General features: G+C 36.1%; 1 protein-coding gene across 1 annotated transcript; it reads right to left on the reverse strand.

Moving 5' to 3' along the window:
- Positions 1-9,330: 9,330 nt before the first annotated feature.
- LOC108221465 (uncharacterized) lies at positions 9,331-10,053 on the reverse strand. Its single transcript, XM_017395343.1, has one exon. The coding sequence runs from the start codon at positions 10,051-10,053 to the stop codon at positions 9,331-9,333; it is 723 nt and encodes a 240-aa protein (XP_017250832.1).
- Positions 10,054-19,779: the final 9,726 nt, after the last annotated feature.

A 19,779-nucleotide genomic window follows, 5' to 3' on the forward strand; every position in this document is an offset into this window, starting at 1 on the left:
ACAAAGCATTGAAACCCAAATATGTGGAAATATTTGAGATTTGGTTTTCTGCCTTTGACCATCTCAAATGGAGTTTTCCCATGCTTATTTATCAGAGTTGCATTCTGTGTGAAGCAAGCAGTTTGCACAGCTTCAGCCCAGAAGTAAGTTGGCAATTTTGCTTCCTCCAACATGGTTCTAGCAGCTTCAATCAGAGTTCTGTTCTTTCTTTCCACAACACCATTTTGCTGAGGTGTTCCAGGTGCTGAAAATTCCTGCTTAATTCCATTTGCTTTATAGAACTCTTCCATCTTAGAATTCTTGAACTAAGTGCCATTATCACTTCTGATGATCTTGACTGCATCTTTAGAAATTTTGTCCAGTTGCTTGACATGCTCAATTAAAAGAGATGATGTCTCATCCTTGCTGTGTAGAAAATATACCCAAGTATATCTGGTAAATTCATCAACAATGACCAGAGTATATCTTTTCTTTGCAATGGACATTATATTTACTGGTCCAAAAAGATCAACATGAAGCAGATGATATGGCTCAAGAATTGAGGACTCAGCTTTACTTTTGAATGAGGATTTCCTCTGTTTTGCCTTCTGACAGGAGTCACAGAGTCCATCTGGAGTAAAAACTGATTTGGGAAGTCCTCTCACAAGATCTTTCTTCACTAGCTCATTTATATTGTTGAAGTTCAGGTGAGATAGTTTCTTGTGCCAGTTCCAGCTTTCTTCAATACTAGCTCTGCCAAGTAGACAGATTGCAGAGCTTTCAGAGTTTAAAGAGAGCTTGGCTTCATAGATGTTCCCATGTCTATATCCTTTCTGAACAACTTTCCCAGTGCTTTTGCTAACCACTTCACAGTGTTCTTCAAAGAAATCAACAAGATACCCTATGTCACAGATTTGACTTATGCTGAGCAGATTGTGCTTAAGTCCTGAGACCAGAGCTACAGATTGAATGATGACATTTCCAAGATTGATATTGCCATATCCCAAAGTTTTCCCTATGTTGCCATCTCCATAAGAAACATTTGGGCCAGCCTTCTCCACAAAGTCTGATAGCAGGGCTTTATTTCCTGTCATGTGTCCTGAGCATCCACTGTCCAGAACTAGGATGTTTTTCCTGTTGCCCTGCAATCACATACACAACTAATGATTAGTTTTAAGGACCCAGACTTGCTTGGATCCTTTGTTCTTGTTAAGTTTGTTAACACTAGCAGCGGAAGATTTATCAGAGTTTAAATCAGAGTTTGTGCTAACAGACTTTTTCACAGAGTTTAAACCAGGAGAATCAATCTTTTTCTTCAAAGAAGGTTTCAATTCATAATAATCATAGTATAAACTATGGTATTCCTTACAAGTGTAAATGGAATGCCATAAACTACCACAATGAAAACAAGGATTTTCTGGTCTAAATCTAGTATTCCTAGTCTTAACTTCTGATTTGGGAGACATAGTATTTATGTCCTTATTCTTCCTGCAAAAAGAAGCAAGATGATTAGGATTACCACAATTATGATAAGTTTTCCTAGGAGCATTTGGAATAGGCATATAATTATTGCTTTTGTTTATTCCTACCTTCCCATTTCTATTTTTCCTAGGTTCCTTAATCCTGTTTTCTTTCTTAACCTCCTTGAGCTTATGCTTAAGCTGTTTCTGAGTCATTAAACCAATGTTGACCTGTTTAGGTTTATCAGTCTTTGGTTTGTCATGAACCTTTGATTCTGCAACAAATCTTACTAGAGCAACCTTAGGTCTTTCAATTTTAATAGTTTCTTGTTTTTGTGACTCAGCTGCATTTTTATCAGAGTATCCTAAACCTTTCTTCCAGTTTCCACTTTCTAAGATATTCTGAGTAGTTTTTCTCGAGTTAGTCCAAGTTCTGATTATCTCTCTTTCCTTAGCAAGTTCTGATTCAAGAGAAGCAGTTTTCTTTAAGAGTTCATTTTTAACAAAAACAGAGTCATCTCTTTCCTTCTGAACTTCTAGCATCTGAACTAGTTCTTTCTCAAGATAATCATTCCTTTTCTTAACCTCTAAGATCTCAGATTTTAGTCTCTCATTTTCTAAAGTTTGATCTCTATAACTAACATGCATATTTTTGAGAAACAATCTTAACTCAGTTATATCTTCAGTGTCAAAAGCAAGAGTGGAATGAGGTACCTTAGATTCAACAGCCTCAGTGTTGTTGTCCATGTTTGCCATCAAGGCATAGTTGACTTCTTCCTCTGATTTTGATGAGTCTGCCCAGCTTCCTTTCTTAGTGATAAAGGCTTGTTCCTTTTCTTTCTTTGCTTTCTTGCACTCAGTTGCAAAATGACCTTTCTCACCACAATTGAAGCAGGTGTACTTAGACTTATCAGCTTTTCCAGATTTTTCTTCTTTGCCTTCATTCTTTTTGAAGACCTTCTTATCAGAGTTTCTATCTTTCCTTGAGAACTTCTTCCCTTTATTGAAGTTCTTGTAAGCGATCTTCTTGAAACTTTTAACCATCAATGCTGCCAGCTGCATCATCTCAGTATCACTGTCATCAGAGTCTGAAGGTATATCAGTGTCTGAGTCATCATCAGAGTTTGATGACTCAGTATCAGACTTTGTGACATGTGCTTTTCCCTTGTTTTTCACAGCTGTTTCTCCTTGAACTTTTAGAGCAACTGGTTTGGATTTCCCACCATGTCGTTTGCTCCTTTGCTCCATCTCAAGTTCATAAGTTTTTAATCTCCCAAAGATATCATCCAGAGACATCTCTTCAAGATCATGATTATCTATTATAGTGGTTACTTTCAAATCCCAATTTTCAGGAAGAGCAAGTAGAAATTTGAGATTTGAGTCTTCCAGATCATATTCTTTATCCACTAGAGATAGATCATTCAGCAGCTTGATAAACCTATCATAAAGATCAGTCAATGATTCACCAGTCTTTGAATCAAAGTGTTCATACTCTTGGGTAAGTATGGTCCTTCTGTTCTTCTTGATGGCTTTGGTTCCTTGACATCTGATTTCCAAAGCATCCCATATTTCTTTTGCAGTTTTACATCCAATCACCCTATTAGACATAGCATTGTCTAGAGCACTGTGCAACAAGTGTTTTACTTTTGCATCCTTACTGATTGATGAGATGTCCTCAGGAGTATAGTCTTTCTTTTCTTTGGGGATCATCTTCTGGGGTTCATCTTCAACTACAACAGAGAGCTTTGTTGGCATGTGTGGACCATCATAAATCCTGTCCAAGTACTCTGGATCTGTGGACTCCAGAAACATAACCATCCTAACCTTCCAGATAGGATATTCAGATGCCCTGAGGACCGGAACCCTAAGTGACTCATATCTACTGTTTGAAGTTTGTGATTTTTCAGACATGATTGTGTGATTAAGATCTCACTGTAGGTATATCAACAGAGCTGGCTCTGATACCACTTGTTAGGCCGAAATTAATCACTATATAAATTAATATAGTGAACACAATCAATAACAGAATACTGAAATAAGAGAATTAACAAAGTAAACTCTTATTCACAAAACTCAGTAGGTCAAAAACTCTATTAGTGATTTATAACTTATCACTAAGAGCTGCTGGGTTACAAGAATAATATTCTCGATGTTCTAACTCTTCTAGAGTAAACCCTAATCTGTGTTTATATACACAGTTACATGATATCTACTAATTGATTCACAATTATCTGCTTCCTAAAATAATCTTATCAGTAGCTATCCTTTTGCTGTCCTGATTTGCACAATCTTCCTTGATCTTGAACTTCCTTGTTTATCCAATTCTGCTCCTGAAAATCAGCCGCCTGCAAACTCTGATCATCGATAAACTCTGATCCAGCTGGCAGTCGGTAAACTCTGATTTCCAGCTAAACTCTGACATTTGCTTCTGCACACTAAACAAGTTGGATACCTGTGACATCATCAAATATGTAACATTTAGATTTGATAAGGAATTTGTAATATATGTTCAGTAAGAACATCCTTATGTAATCTAATGTACTCGTTTGAATTCTAGTCAATGTTTAATGAAATACCAGAAACTTTTTGCTATTTACAATTCATGTTTAATCCTTTGTCTTATCAGTTAGTTGAGTCATCCTCTCGATAATTTGCATGTTATGTTAATAAACAAATAGGGGGAGATTGAAAGGCACATGTTTAGCCTATTTGTATTTAAGAGTATTAACTCAACTCTGATAAGAAAGAAAGTAAAATAGCAAGCTCTATTGAAGGAATCCGTACGATGAACGTCAAGTGATTTATTAAAATCATATGTCTGAAGAATTTCAGGATGCTGCTGCACACCACTGAAAGAAGTTCATTAATATGTTCAAGCCTCAATGTACAAATAATATTTTGTAGCACGTCCAGAAGTCCAGAAGGTATAAAGTTTTAATACTTTATTTATTCAGAAGATTCCAATCTATTTCTACTTATGAAGAAGAACTACGAAGACAAAGACTCGACGAACAAGCCACTTCTCAAATGTTTAAATTGATAAAGAATATTTGATTCAACTAGATACAGATGAACCAGAAAGTACATTTGTGTGTCAGCTACTCCGATTAAATATTCTGCATCAACAATAGGTGGTCGTTCAATCAAGACAAAGAATCAGATCTTTAAAAAGAAGTCAGAAGACCTGCTGCTGAAGAATGTGCTCAATATAATTATTCTTTTAATTTATTCACATCTCAAAATAATTATATAAGTTATGTAATTTATTTATTAAATTGATTCACACTTGAATTAATTTAATTTATGAATTTATATGATTAATATAATTAAGTGAATAATTATTGGATTAATTATATAAAAGAAAATCAATTTATATTGATTTTGGGCACGGTATGACAATCATATAGATTGTCATACCGCACGTGGAAGGTTCCATTTTTCAGTTGGCATGACAAATTCTATGATTGTCATACCGAATTGGACATGGCATGACAATTCTATACATTGTCATACCGAATATAAGTGGCATGACAATCTTATAGATTGTCATACCGCTTCATACCTTAGCCACCAAGTCACATGTCATATCAGTTTGTCATACCAAAATTTGTATGGTATGACAATGCTTCTGATTGTCATACCGATCCAATTGTAGCATGACAATAGCTTAGATTGTCATACTGATCCATGTAATTGTCATAGCACTTTGTAGCATTGTCATGCCTACCTTCGTCATACTGGTTCAAGTGGTTTGCCTATAAATAGGCCTTCACTTCTTCATTTGTAATTGTTCATTGCCTTGTAAACTTTCAAGTTGCTTGTAACTTGCTATCGTTATATCCACAGTTTTCAGTGCTTTGATCACTCGGTTGTTTTAATCACTAAACTAGAATACATCCTGTCGAATTTATTCTACGAACTTTAGTGGACATTAAAACGAACCATATTAATTATATAACGACTTAAAAATTGTTATATTAATTAATTTAAATCTGATTAACAAGTTATACTCCAATCAGATTATTCCGCCGCGATTATTTTGTGATGATTGTATTCAACCCCCCCTTCTACAATCGTATTTGGACCTAACATCCTCAGAATCAACTAAGTAAATAGATAAGGGTACTTCTCAAGCATTTCACTTTCAAGTTCACAGGTTGATTCTTCAACTACGGGATTCTTCCATAAGACCTTAACCATAGGTATAGATTTGTTTCTAAGAACTCTATCTTGTTTATCCAAAATCTGTACTGGCTGCTCGACATAAGACAAATCAGGTTGGATCTCTATTGGTTCATACTCGATAACACAACTAGAATCAAGATTAAACTTTTTAAGCATAGACACATGAAATACGTTATGAATATGCTGCATATCAGGGGGTAAAGCTAATTCGTAAGCTACTTTCCCAACTTTCTTTAGGATTTCAAATGGACCCACATATCGAGGACTGAGCTTTCCCTTCTTACCAAATCTAATGAGTCCTTTCCACGGGGATACTTTCAATAACACTGGTTCCCCCACCTCAAAATTGATGTTCTTACATAATGGATCTGCGTATCTACGCTGGCGATCTTGAGCAGCTTTCAATCTTATCTGGATGATCTCTACAGCTTCCTTCGTTTGCTGTACTAGTTCTGGGCCTAGTATCTTTCGTTCCCCAACTTCTTCCCAATATACGGCGATCTGCATTTTCGTCCGTACAAAGCTTCATAAGGTGGCATCCCGATACTCCCGTGATAGCTATTATTGTAAGAAAATTCCACTAGTGGCAAATGTTCATCCCAACTTCCTTTAAAATCAATAGCGCATACTCGTAGCATATCCTCAATGGTTTGAATAGTTCTTTCACTCTGTCCATCTGTTTGGGGATGATATGCGGTACTCATATTTAACTTAGTTCCTAGACATTCCTGAAATTGTCTCCAAAATCTTGAATTGAAATGAGGATCTCTATCTGACACAATAGATACTGGAATTCCATGTCTGACAACTATTTCCTTCAGATATAATTGTACTAGCTTTTCTAAAGAGAACTTTTCATTAATCGGAAGGAAATGAGCTGACCTAGTCAATCTATCTATAATTACCCAGATGGCATCATGGTTGGATTTTGTCTTGGGCAACCCTACTACGAAATCCATAGCTAGGTGTTCCCACTTCCATTCTGGAATCTCCAAGGGTTGTAGTAGTCCACTTGGTCTCTGATGTTCTGCTTTAACTTTTTGACACGTGAAACATTTACTAACCCACTCTGCAATATCCTTCTTCATATCTGGCCACCAGAAATTTTCTTTTAGATCTCTATACATCTTAGTGCTTCCAGGGTGAATTGAATACCTACCACTGTGTGCTTCTTGTAGTATGTCTCTCTTTAATTCTGTAACATTTGAAATCCATATTCTAGAAGAGAATCATAATATTCCTTTATCATCCTTGTGAGTACTCAGCTCTTCTCCGGTAAGATTATCCGCATCTTGTTTCATCACTTCTTCTTGACACCTTCTAATCTTTTCTAATAGTTCTGGTTGAAACGTCAAGGTATAAATCCTAGCATCTATTGAATCCGTATAACATACTTCAATTTCTAGTTTCCCGAATTCTTTGATGAGCTCCTCTGATGAAGTCACCATATTCAATCTTTCTTTTCTACTAAGCGCATCTGCTACCACATTCGCTTTTCCAGGATGATAGTTAATCGTGCAGTCGTAATCTTTAATTAATTCCAACCACCTCCTCTGTCTCATGTTCAATTCTTTCTGTGTGAAAATGTACTTTAGGCTCTTGTGATCTGTATAGATTTCACATTTTTCTCCGTACAAGTAATGCCTCCATATTTTTAGAGCAAACACTATAGCTGCTAATTCCAGATCATGCGTTGGGTATCTTTGCTCGTGAGGCTTCAATTGTCGAGATGCATACGCAATTACTTTATCATTCTGCATTAGTACACATCCTAATCCTTTATGAGATGCATCGCTATAAATCACAAAATTACCTTGATCATCCGGTAATACTAACACAGGTGCAGTTATCAATCTCTGCTTTAGTTCTTGGAAACTTGCTTCACATTTTTCTGTCCATTCAAATTTCTCATTCTTTCGGGTGAGTCTTGTCAATGGCATGGCTAACTTAGCAAAATCCTTAACAAACCTACGATAATAACCTGCTAATCCCATAAAGCTTCGTACCTCTGTCGGAGTTTTGGGTCTTTCCCAATGGACCACTGCCTCAATCTTGGCCGAATCTACCTTAATTCCTTCACTACTGACTACATGTCCTAGGAATTGAACTTCTCTTAACCAAAATTCACACTTCGAAAACTTGGCATATAACTTTTCTTGACGTAAAATCTCCAATATAAATTTTAAATGTTCAGCATGCTCTTCCTTAGACTTAGAGTAGATAAAAATATCATCGATGAACACAATCACAAATTTATCCAAATACTTCTTGAAAATTCTATTCATCAAATCCATAAAAGCTGATGGCGCATTAGTTAATCCAAATGCCATCACCAAGAATTCATAATGTCCATACCAGGTTCTAAAGGCGGTTTTCAGAATATCCTCTGGCTTGATCTTCAGTCGATGGTACCCACTATGTAGATCAATCTTGGAGAAACAGGTTGCACCTTTCAATTGGTCAAACAGATCATCAATCTTTGGTAAAGGATATTTATTCTTGATAGTCAGTTTGTTAAGTTCGCGATAATCAATGCATAGTCTCATGCTGCCGTCCTTCTTCTTCACAAACAATACTGGTGCGCCCCAAGGTGATACACTTGGCCTTATTACTCCTTTATCTAAAAGATCTTGCAACTGCGTAGCTAATTCCTTCATCTCTACAGGTGCCATACGATATGGAGCTTTCGATACAGTATCTGTTCCAGGGGCTAGCTCAATCGCAAACTCAATCTCTCTGTCTGGAGGTAGTCCAAAAAGCTCATCAGAAAATACATCTGTAAAAGTTATTCACCACCGGAATATCTTCAATCTTAGGTGTCTCATTACGGTTGTCTATTACATGAGCTAAGTAGGCTTGATATCCTTGACGTAACAATCGCTTGGCTTGAATCATGGTTAAGAACTTCTTAGCTTGCCTCTGACCTTGAAATACTATAGTCTGACCATCAGAGGTTCGCATACTCACTTTATTATTCGTGCAATCTATGAAAGCATTACTGGTTGCTAGCCAATCCATTCCTAATATAACATCAAATTCTCTTAACTTGAAAGGTATCAAGTCAGCATAGAAGTGATGTCCTGATATATTTATGACACACTGAGGACAAATCTTATCTACAGGGATACGATGTTGATCAGCAATTTCTATCATTAACGGTTGCTCTAATGGTTGAGTCTTATTATTCACTTTACTCATAAAATCCATAGATATAAAAGATCTAGTGGCTCTAGAATCAATTAACACCATAGCATTCATGGAATTTACTGAAAGCGTACCTGCAATCACATTGGAGTCCTGAATGACATCTCTCATAGTCATGTTAAAAGTCCTGGACTTAGGTTGATTGACGGATGATGTTGCGGAGTTGGTTGGAAATACACTTCTACAATCTCTCGCATAGTGACTTGGTTTCCCACACTTGAAACAAATATTACTTGTCGGAGCCTTCATATTTGGGCATTCCGTTGCATAGTGCACCTTTTTTATGACATCTATAACATTCAATATTAGCTTTTCTGCATGGCCCTAGGTGTTTCTGTCCACAGACCTTACAATCTGGCAATGGTGGCCTCATTACGCGCTCCTGATGAGACACTTGTGGGAGATTACTTCGTATCACACTTCTTGCTTCTGGCTTCCTGAACTGCTCACTCCTTCTAAACCAAAACTCTGGCCTTCTTCCACTTCTGTTATCAAAAGTCCCCTAGTGTTGACTTCCTTCAGATGCTTCCATCTTCCTCTTCTTTCCTTCTTTCTCTTTCTGAGAGAAATCACTTTCTCCTTCAATAATCATTGCTTTCTGGACAACAACTGTATAATCTTTCAACTCAAACATAGCTACCCTGCTTCTGATCCAAGGTTTCAGTCCCTGCTGAAATCGTTTTGCTCTTTTCCCCTCGGTATCGACATAGTCGGGGACAAACCTAGAAAGCTCTGTAAATTTTGCTTCATAATCTGCTACACTCATATTTCCATGTTTCAACTCTAAAAACTTAACTTCCATTTGATCTTGCATATAAGTAGGAAAGTACTTTTCAAGAAATAACTCCGTAAATCTTTCCCAAGTAACTGTACCCGTACCTTCCACTACTTTCCGAGAGTCCCACCAGTAATTAGCTTCGCCTTTCAGAAAGTAACTCACGAATCCAGTTTTCTGTTCATTCCCTACTCGAACCAATTCAAATGCCTTCTCAATCTCTTTCAGCCAATTCCTGGCCTCAATTGGATCCGCTGTTCCTTTGAATTCTGGAGGATGCATAGATTGAAACATTTTAAAGGTTACCACTGGCTCTATTGGCTGTTGAGGTTGCTGGGCCGCAAAAGCTGCAGCCTGCGTACGTAGAAGTTCCATCATCTGCTGTGCAGTAATGGGTTCTCCTGCTTCACTACTACCAGTATTAGCTCGAGCCGTTCCCTCGGAAGCCATATTTCTGATATATCAAAACAAACGACTTGTTTAATACAACATTCCAACTTGGACAAGGACGTAAAATATTTCCTCTTGTAAGCTAATTTATGATCACACAAAAATAATCCAAATTATACTAGGAAAGCTAACCACATCAAAACTCTAGAGGAACAATAAAGGAAAATAGATCCACTACAAAAATACACTATTCAACAAACTACTGCCACAACCCATTCCTATAAAAGCTTCCTACTAAAAAAGTCCATGATAATGGATAAGTTATATAAGCATCATACATGGAGCTAGAACTGCAGAATGCTAAACATCTGTCAAGTCCAGTACAATGAAACACAACTAGTACTGACCTGCCCGCGATATACCCTAATAGCCTATAACTACCCTTATGCGAGGTTTACCTAACACACCCGGCTTATTAAACCTGTTACTACCTATATTCTGCTTTCAAAAATATAACCTGTAGCTCTGATACCAACTGTGACAGCCCAAAAATCCGGGGTCAAGATCTGGTGTCACTAACCTTAAAAACATTTCAAAAAAAAACCTGGAATTTCAATAATAAATAAAAGAAATAGAGTTGACCCCTAAAACTTCAGGATCGCACACAGGTTATAATACTGAAAACAGAATATTCTTACTAAACGTTATTACACCCTAAATCTCCACTATTAGCTACACTTTGATAAAAAAAACACAACTAATAATCCAATGTAACTTTTAACACGATATCTCAAAACAAGCTGCCCCACAGTTATAGTTTACAAAACAGTTCAAACTATACTCCCTATGTTTTCCCTAAAGTGGAACTTAGCTAGCTCTGGTCTCTAGATCGAACTCCTACGCGCCGCCCTATGCTGACGTGTAGGCTTTGATCCTAGCTGAAAAGGGTTGGAAACAGTAACAAGAGTGAGCAAAACATTTCTCAACAAGATATAATATGAATAAAGTAATTTAATACACGTTGAAATGAAATTATAAGCTAGGGACGCAATTTATACAGATATAACTAATTAATGATGTCCAACGTTCATAGAAGAAAATGAACTTAATTGAAAATGAACAACAATACTCAGGATCTGTGTAACCACGAGATTTATTAAAAGCCTTTTCTTTACCAAAACACTTTCTTTTTATTAACTTATATCCTTCCTTTCAACCAATTATTTAATTCCAATACTTTTCAACTAAATTCATAGACAATACGGGTAATCAGCCGCGTAAAGTCTTCCGTCCCGGGCACCGGATCTAAGTCCCACCGGTAACAGATCTTTCCGGGCACTGGATCTAAGTCCCACCGGCGATGGATCGTTCCGGGCACTGGATCTAAGTCCCACCGGTAACGACACTAGGTATCAAACAGGCATCTAACTGGCCTTCCGGCTGGACTATCTACTAGCCCCTTACGCCAACCTTTTATTTTCAATTCCACAATGCTTTAAAACTCAATAATTACTCAATACATGTTTAAAGTTTAAACTTTGCAATAAAGCTCATGAATTAACAAGCTCTCCCGGCTATAAACAGAATATACTTTGATTGCCAAAGTTCAAGATATAAGTAGATGACACAAGATCATACTTATCTCATAGTATCAATCCAGGATACCTATAAATCAACAGTAATGCCAAGCTGTAAAAGAGCTCAATTATACCTTCAAGAATTTGACTACAAGATAATGAGAACATATCTCTTAAAATGCTATCAACTATAATTCATCAACTTGTTTTAATTACAAGAAGGGATAAAACACTTGCCGCTTTTCACTATCAATATAGAATATGATTACTTGCAATAGTTACAAGTCAAGAATAGAATACTTGCCTGATATATAGCAAAATCTTGAAACGAGTAGACTTTACACCTTATCTGATTGCACACACTTGCCCTTATTCTTTGTTTCAGAACCTATATAAAAGACAGTAATTCAGTTGACGAACAATCTAAGTCGTCTTCTAAATTACTAATCAAATCTATCTGCTACCTTTCGTATGTGCAAATAAGAAAAATAGATTATTTGCAAGTAAGCAATTAGTAATAGTATATACACGTTGCGTTACATAAGCAGGCATTCACTTTAATCGGTACTAGATCTAATAATATTTATTATCTTAAGATTCTCCGAGTCAAATAAGTCATAACACAAAAACTAACTCAATATCAACAGGAATCAATATTGATTATATACTTAAGACAACTCTGAGTGTCAAGAATAGTTTAACTTCAATGAACATGTAGTTCCCAATACAATCCAGTATTTAGCCAGAATAGTTATTCGATAGTGAAATCTAGGTGCGATAACTTAAAATAATTAATGCGCATAATCCATAAATAATTCACGCCACACGCATCAGAAATCGATCATAAATCACTTTTTAAATATAAGATGAAATCACAATATTTTCAAGTTACTGTATTTAACACGAATCTGAATCAAAGTGTATTATCCTCCCGTCATACTCCGGGGTTGCACCAAGGTCCCATCTGCCCTCGGGTCCCATAGGTGTACATATCTATTACACCCCTTTTTATCTCCAGGTTTCCTATTCTTTTATTCAACCACACAATTCAACTAACCCTGTTTATACCTATCCATCTTTCTAAACCTACCCACTACTCAGACCTCACTCCTTCATCTTATATCAGCCTATAGTTTTGTTTTTAACCCCTTTTTACAACTCAACTTAACACCTTAATTAACTGAGCAATACCAGTGCACACCACCATCTCCTTCACTTGTAAGTTCAACCATCTCCACTCAACCCTCCCTCACTCTCACCCCTGGACTCCCTCGAACCAGCTCCCCCAGCCTCCCCATCCGCAACAACGACCTCACACCAACCCAATCCGCCACAAACACCAGTACATACACAACAGGCACATAAAACCTATATACTAAACCATGGATTTGTTCAATTAACTAAAAAGAATAGAAGAAGTGGAGATTACCGTGATTGATTTCGCCGCCACAAACCCTCACAGTGACTTCGGGATTTTTTTCTGTGTTCTTATCCTTAATTGATTCTTTTAGAAATCAATTTATATTTATCAAAATTAAGGCCCCAATTATTACTAAAAGAAAAGCTATTTAAGCTTTAAAATAATTTTTGGGCCTCGAAAATATTCTCGAAAGCTAAAATAAAACTTAACTAATTTACGTAAAAATTCAAGATCGCTTATAAATATAAAAAGAATCTTTTTCTTTTTAAAACAATAAACCGATTTTATAATTAAATGCTTGCATAATCATTCTAATCACAAAATTAAAAGATTTAGTGAAATGCACTTTAACAACTAATTCACAAAACTATAGGAGTCATCACATAATTGCACAAACTCTATTTATTTATTTATTTTATATAAAACAGATAATAAAATCCGCGAGTATTACAATAACAGCTGGAAATATCAGAAAACTATGTCATCATCGTTTAGTACTTCTGGAACAAGTGTAATTTTTGTCTTCTTTACATCAAATTATGGTTAATTATAGTATATTGTATAATAAATATGGTTTCACATGGTCAATCTTTGGATTTTTGATAGGTCCATTATTTTGCACATTTTAACTACCTATTTATTGCTTGTTTTCGTATATTTATTAGTTAATTGTTTTGTTTTCAGGAGTTTTTAGAGAAATCGAGAATTCAAGAAAAAAAGGAACAAAAAGGTGCAAGAGGGGAAAAAGAGGAAGAAAAAGAAAAGAAAAAGAAGAAGAAGGAAAAAAAGGAAAAGAAAATCAAGACACAAAGACCCTTCTACCCCTAAAACCCTAATCTAGGCCTATATAAACATCCTTTTCTCTCATGAGCCACCAAGTTAGTTTACCCTAGTTTTACCTAGTTGTTAGTAGCCTCATTCATCACCTTCTAGCTTGCTTTTTCAAATTGTAATCTCTCAAATATTGTAAACACTTTCTTGTTTAATATAATTTCAAGTTTAGTTTCTTCATCTCCTACATCTTTACCTTGTTGAAATTTATGGCTATGATCTATTTTCTTTCCAAAAGTGGATAAAGTGGCATGTATGCCAACCACTTGTGGGTTGAAAGAGCCTTTATTTTATGTTTTAGTTTACATTTTGGTATTTAGATTAAGCCCCTTTTAAATCTCAATTTTATTAGTGGGTTTAATGATTTAGTTGATTTGATTTTGATTTTGGTTGGTAGTTTGATGGGGTTTTGTTAGAAACATGATAGATAAGTTCGTTTTGAAGTTTTGTTTGATTTTGAGTTAGTTTGGGTTGATTTGATGTTGTCCTTGTTCTTGGTTTTGGTAGTTTTAGGGGCTTTTTAGTGTAAATTTTATTTTATGATTTTGAATTGAGGTTAGTGGGTTTATGTTGGAAATATTATGTTTAGGCTAGATTTGAAATTTTTTTGTAGTTTAGAGTTGATTTGATCAAGAAATGGGTAGTTTAGGGGCTATTTAGTGTAGAATTTAGTGTCAAATTTGGTTTAGAATTTAGTGGGGTTTGATTAGATATATTTTGAATGGCTAGATTTTCAGGTTAAATTGATTTTCCGGTGATATTGAAGCTATCCCGGCGATCTCCATGAATCCCGGCATGACTCTAACGTCGACTGTTTTTTACTATGTATCAGCGCGTTCACTTTATTACTGATTATCAAGTTTTTAATCACTCGCTATTGTAGTCGCCGCGTGTACATATGAATTTGTTTTTCCTTTTTTTTTTCTTTTATTTGTTTTCTGTTACGTTTTTGTTTCACTCTGTGCACTGCCGCAAATTATATTTTATTATAGTTATTGTCTTGACCGTTGAGGTAATTAACTGTTATTTTAGGTAATTCGATTTTTTTTGCTAAAATTTTAATTATCATCTTTATTTTATTTATAGTAGATTAATATATACATCTCTTCAAAATCAATTGGTCTAATTTGATTAAGTTAGAAATTAAGTTTTCGCGAAAATAAATTTAGTCCTTGGAACGAATCTTATATTACTAAAACGGGATCGTGCACTTGCGATTAATTTCAAAATCTTATTTTGAGTACATCAAGTTTTTGGCGCCGCTGCCGGGGGACTAAAATTAATTTTCGCGCCTTAATTTTTAATTTTTCGGATTAGTTTTTTTTGTATTCTCTCACTTTTTTTGTTGAATTTTAGGAAACTGGAAGAGTATGAGTTAGCTTGGAATAAGTGGAGAATATTCTTGGAGTATTGGATGCATGCTTGGGTAACTTGTATCTCTCTCTTGTTTCAATTTTTTTTATTTAGAAAATCACAAAAAAAATCTGAAAATTGAAAAACACAAACAAATTAAAAAATTTAAAATCCAAAAATATTAGATAGAATTACATATGTGTTGCATCATGCATTTAATCACTTAGGGCACATCATCTAGTTTTTAATTTTTGTTTTTAAATTTTCGTACCTTAAATTGTGGTGATCGCTGGAGGACCCAAAGGTACGTTAATTTCTTCCTTTTCTTTAGAATAGAACACGTAGTGTAGAAGCATCCATAAATGTTTATCGCTTTAATTATATCGTTGTGTGGAGCATCATTTAAATAAATCTTAAGGGCATAACTCACTCATAAGATAAGGGAAGGGATTTCATCACTCTTTCCTTGGCCCACAACAATTTAATTCTTCATTTTGCATTCCCTAGCCTTTTAATAAAATTGAATTAGACGTTAGCCCCTAGGATTTCACGCTCAATTAGGAAGGTACCTAAAAGACGAGGTAATCTTTAATTATTCCGACTCTTCGGTGTTTAAGGCTAGCGAAAGCTTACTTGGCCGATTAAGGTTTGGTGTTTAAGCGCGGAGATTGGCCTCTTGCCAATGCCTGCTCCAAACTGGCCAAACCGGTCCGAATAATTTTTGATTTATCGAGTTTTTGGTGGTCCTTAACGTTAGGAGCAAGGTCTAGTCGTTTTATTAGGCAACCATAGAACTAGGTTTTTCTTTCGCTTTTACACCCTTTCTTTTGTTTGTTTTAATTTTTAGCACTTATTTGCTACGTGTTTACTATCTTGTTTATGCGAACTACTTGGGTTAGGAGCGAGTCATCTAGATTAGTAAGACCTATAATCGAGATTCCCTCGTCCTCTTCGGATTCTGAAACCCTAGAAGTTCAAGAACCGATAGTTAACATGGCGTTGTCTCTTAAAGACCGTTGTTACCCATGCCGTTCCGCTCAACCTTCGTGCATCACCCTTCCTCCCGTTAGTGGGAATAATCGAGATCAAGGCACATCACATTAGTATGTTGCCTAAATTTTTAGGGAGTGAAGGTGAGGATCCCTACCTTTTTATCCAAGAATTTGAGGAGGTTTGTGGTTTACAAAAACTCCAACAATTGAGTGAAGACTCCATCCGGCTTAGACTAATCAACTTCGCTTTAAAATAAAGTGCTAAAAAATGGTTGTATAGTCTTCCCGTCAATTCTATTTCCACTTGGGAGGGGTTTGTGGTAATGTTTCTTAAAAAGTATTTTCCAAACCATAAAACGACTCGAATTACAAATGAGATAAACCAATTCCGTCAAAGGGAAAATGAGTCTTTTTGGAAATTCTTTGATCGTTTCAAAAATCTTTTATCACAATACCCCCACCATGGAATAGAAAAATGGAGACTTTGTAAGATTGTGTACGAGGCCTTAGATAGTCAAACAACCGCTTTGTTAGAGTCTATGTGCCAAGGCAAATTCATGGAGAAAGATGAGGACCAAGGGTGGGAATTTTTTGAGGACTTAGCCGAGAAAACAATGTTGTGGGAGTCAACTAGGGAATCGAAAAAGTCAACCGAGTCGTCTAGCTCTAGGGGTTTGCACTCGATAGGAAACAATGTGGCAACCGATGCCAAATTAGCTACCCTAACTAGGAGACTTGAAGCTTTAGAAACTAGTAAACCTCCCACATAAACGTCGACGTACCTTAATCACAATTTTCAAAATCCCGCAACTCAACCCTTGCACGAGTTTGAGCAAGTAAATGCTATGTTCCAAAATCCTAGGAATGACGCGTTTGCACCAACTTACAATCCCGGGTGGAAGAATCACCCGAATTTCTCGTGGACCCAAGGTCAAAATTTTCAAAATCCACAACCAAATTTTCAAAGGTCCAATCCCAATCCTTTTCCTAATTATCAAAACCCGAGTCAAGCTCCGTTAAATCCTCCCAGGTTTAATGATTCGGATAAGAGACTTAACTCCTTAAAGAAAAGCATTGAGGCCTTGGTTAAATCGCAAACTAATTTGACTCAATCTCAACAAACTTTCATGACAACCCTAACCCAAGATAGGCAAGTTTTGCATTCTAATGTGCAAGCCGTGTCTAAGTTAGAGGCCCAATTGAGTCAATTAGCTAGCACGTTGTGTGACCGTGAGAAAAAAAAATCCCAAGTCAAGCTGAAGTCAATCCTAAGTTTCCTCTCAATCAAAGACCTCCCGAGAATGTCAATGCGATCATCTCTCTAAGGTCGGGAAATCAAGTGGATAACAAAGTAGGTGAGCACGTGAATGAAAATGAGGAGTCGATTCCTAAAACAAATCCTTCTTTGTCTAGCACTAATCATGATGAGCCCGAATGTTCTAGAGTCCGTGAGTCTATGAGTGAACCTAGTTCCGGGCCCATCTCTCAAAGGCCCAACGAAGAAGTTTATAAGCCAAAGGTTCCTTACCCACAAAGACTCATTCGCCCTAAACAATCGGCCCAAATGGAACAAATCCTAGAAGTTTTCAAACAAGTCAAGATAAACATTCCTCTTTTAGATGACATTCAACAAGTTCCTTCTTATGCTAAGTGTCTAAAAGATTTGTGTACCCATAAGAAAACCACCCATGTTCCTAAAAAAAGCCTTTTTGACCTCTCAAGTTAGCTCGATTCTCTCGAATCAAATTCTCGTGAAATATAAGGACCCCGGTTGTCCTACAATTACTTGTGTCAGGCAATACTTTTGTGGATAAAGCTTTACTTGATTTAGGAGCGAGTGTGAACCTTCTTCCTTTCTCGGTCTACCAAGCCCTAGGTTTAGGGGATCTCAAGACCACCAATATGACCCTTCAACTTGCCGATCGTTCTATTAAAATGCCGAAAGGAATTATTGAGGGTGTGTTGATAAAAATCAGTGATTTTATCTTTCCCGCTGACTTTGTTGTTCTTGAGACTCAACCCGTCTCGAATCCTAAGAACCAAATTCCTATCATTTTAGGACGACCTTTTCTTGCCACATCCAATGCCTTAATCAATTGTAGGAATGGTTCTATGAAGCTCACATTTGGAAACATGACCATTGATTTAAATATTTTCAACGTAGGAAAAGAACCCAATGAGCTTTATGAACAACCTATAGGGGTCAATGTGGTCAACAAGTTTGTCACATGGTCTAGTTTTGAGGATAGTGAGATTGAGTCTCTTTTGAATGAGGATTTCAAAGTCAACCATGAGAATAATAGGGAATATCATGAGTCTTTGAGAGACTTGACCTCGGAGGAGTTTTTAGGAGAATTGAACGACATTTGTTCAAAATGGGTGACTCCACCTGAGATTGCTAGTGTTAATCCTAGGCCCGATTTTAAGAGTCACGTAGGTGAACCACCGACATTTGACTCGTTGTTCCATCCTTCACATAGTGCCTTAGGAAGAGATGACACCGTTTTTTACATCGTTCCTAGTGATTTATCCTATGACCATAATTGCATAGTATCGAATTTGCTTGATAATAAAGAAGCGTTAAGTTGGTTTAGGGAGAACATTAGTGATACTTGTCCTATAGGGGTAAACGACGGTCATGTGCCAGAGAAAGTTTTTGTGCCTAAAAATTTTCGAACACATTTTGACTCTTTCTCGAAGCTTCCTCCCATATTTCCTTCCGGAATTGGCTGAAGTGGTTCCTTCTTAGAACCTTCCCTCATGAAGTTCAGGTATGGGGAAGGAAATGTGTGAGTGTGTGCGTCGTGTAAGTGTTTCATTCGTTAATAAAAATCCCCTTCATATCTATTTCAGGTATTTTTCTCTTTACGCTCTCATTTCAATTCTATGTTTTGCATACATTGAGGACAATGCATGATTTAGGTATGGGGAGGGCTTTAGTGTAATTCTTTAAAAATGAAAAAAACCTTAAAAATGAAAAATTAGAAAAACCCAAAAATAGAGATCTTTTAGCTAAGTTGTCTTTCCCTCACTTGAACTTTAGGAGTAGTTGGTGTTAGCATGTTTTCACAAAAGTGTATATATATATATGTATATATATATATATATGTATATATATGTATATGTATATATATGTATATATATATATGTATGTATATATATATATGTATATATATATGTATGTATATATATATATATATATTGTCTTTTAGATAATTTGAACGTAGTTGAGTAAGGTTGTCTTTTTGAAACTTGTATCGACCGATTTGTACTCGTAATTCCAAGATGACACACACATTTGCACAAGACCTTTGATGGAGAGATTGTCTAGTGATATTATTCGATACCTGAGAGAGAACCCACATGTTGAAACAATGTCGAATCGAACCTTTACGAATAAAAAATAGCAGAAAAAAAGAAAAAAAAGAGAAAAAAAAATAGGAATAAACTACTTCAATACCCATTGTTCTTTATAGATAAAATCTTTAGATGATGGGCAAAAGTAGATTGGCTAGTCTCGTTTTGTGGCCTTTGTTACTCGAGCAATTAAGTCCGTACGGGGATTTCAAAATCTAGTGCCCTAAAACCGTTTGGTTTGGGAGTCACTGACCTA

The sequence above is a fragment of the Daucus carota genome, chromosome 5 (assembly GCF_001625215.2).
Source record: "Daucus carota subsp. sativus chromosome 5, DH1 v3.0, whole genome shotgun sequence".
NCBI classification, from domain to species: Eukaryota; Viridiplantae; Streptophyta; class Magnoliopsida; order Apiales; family Apiaceae; genus Daucus; species Daucus carota.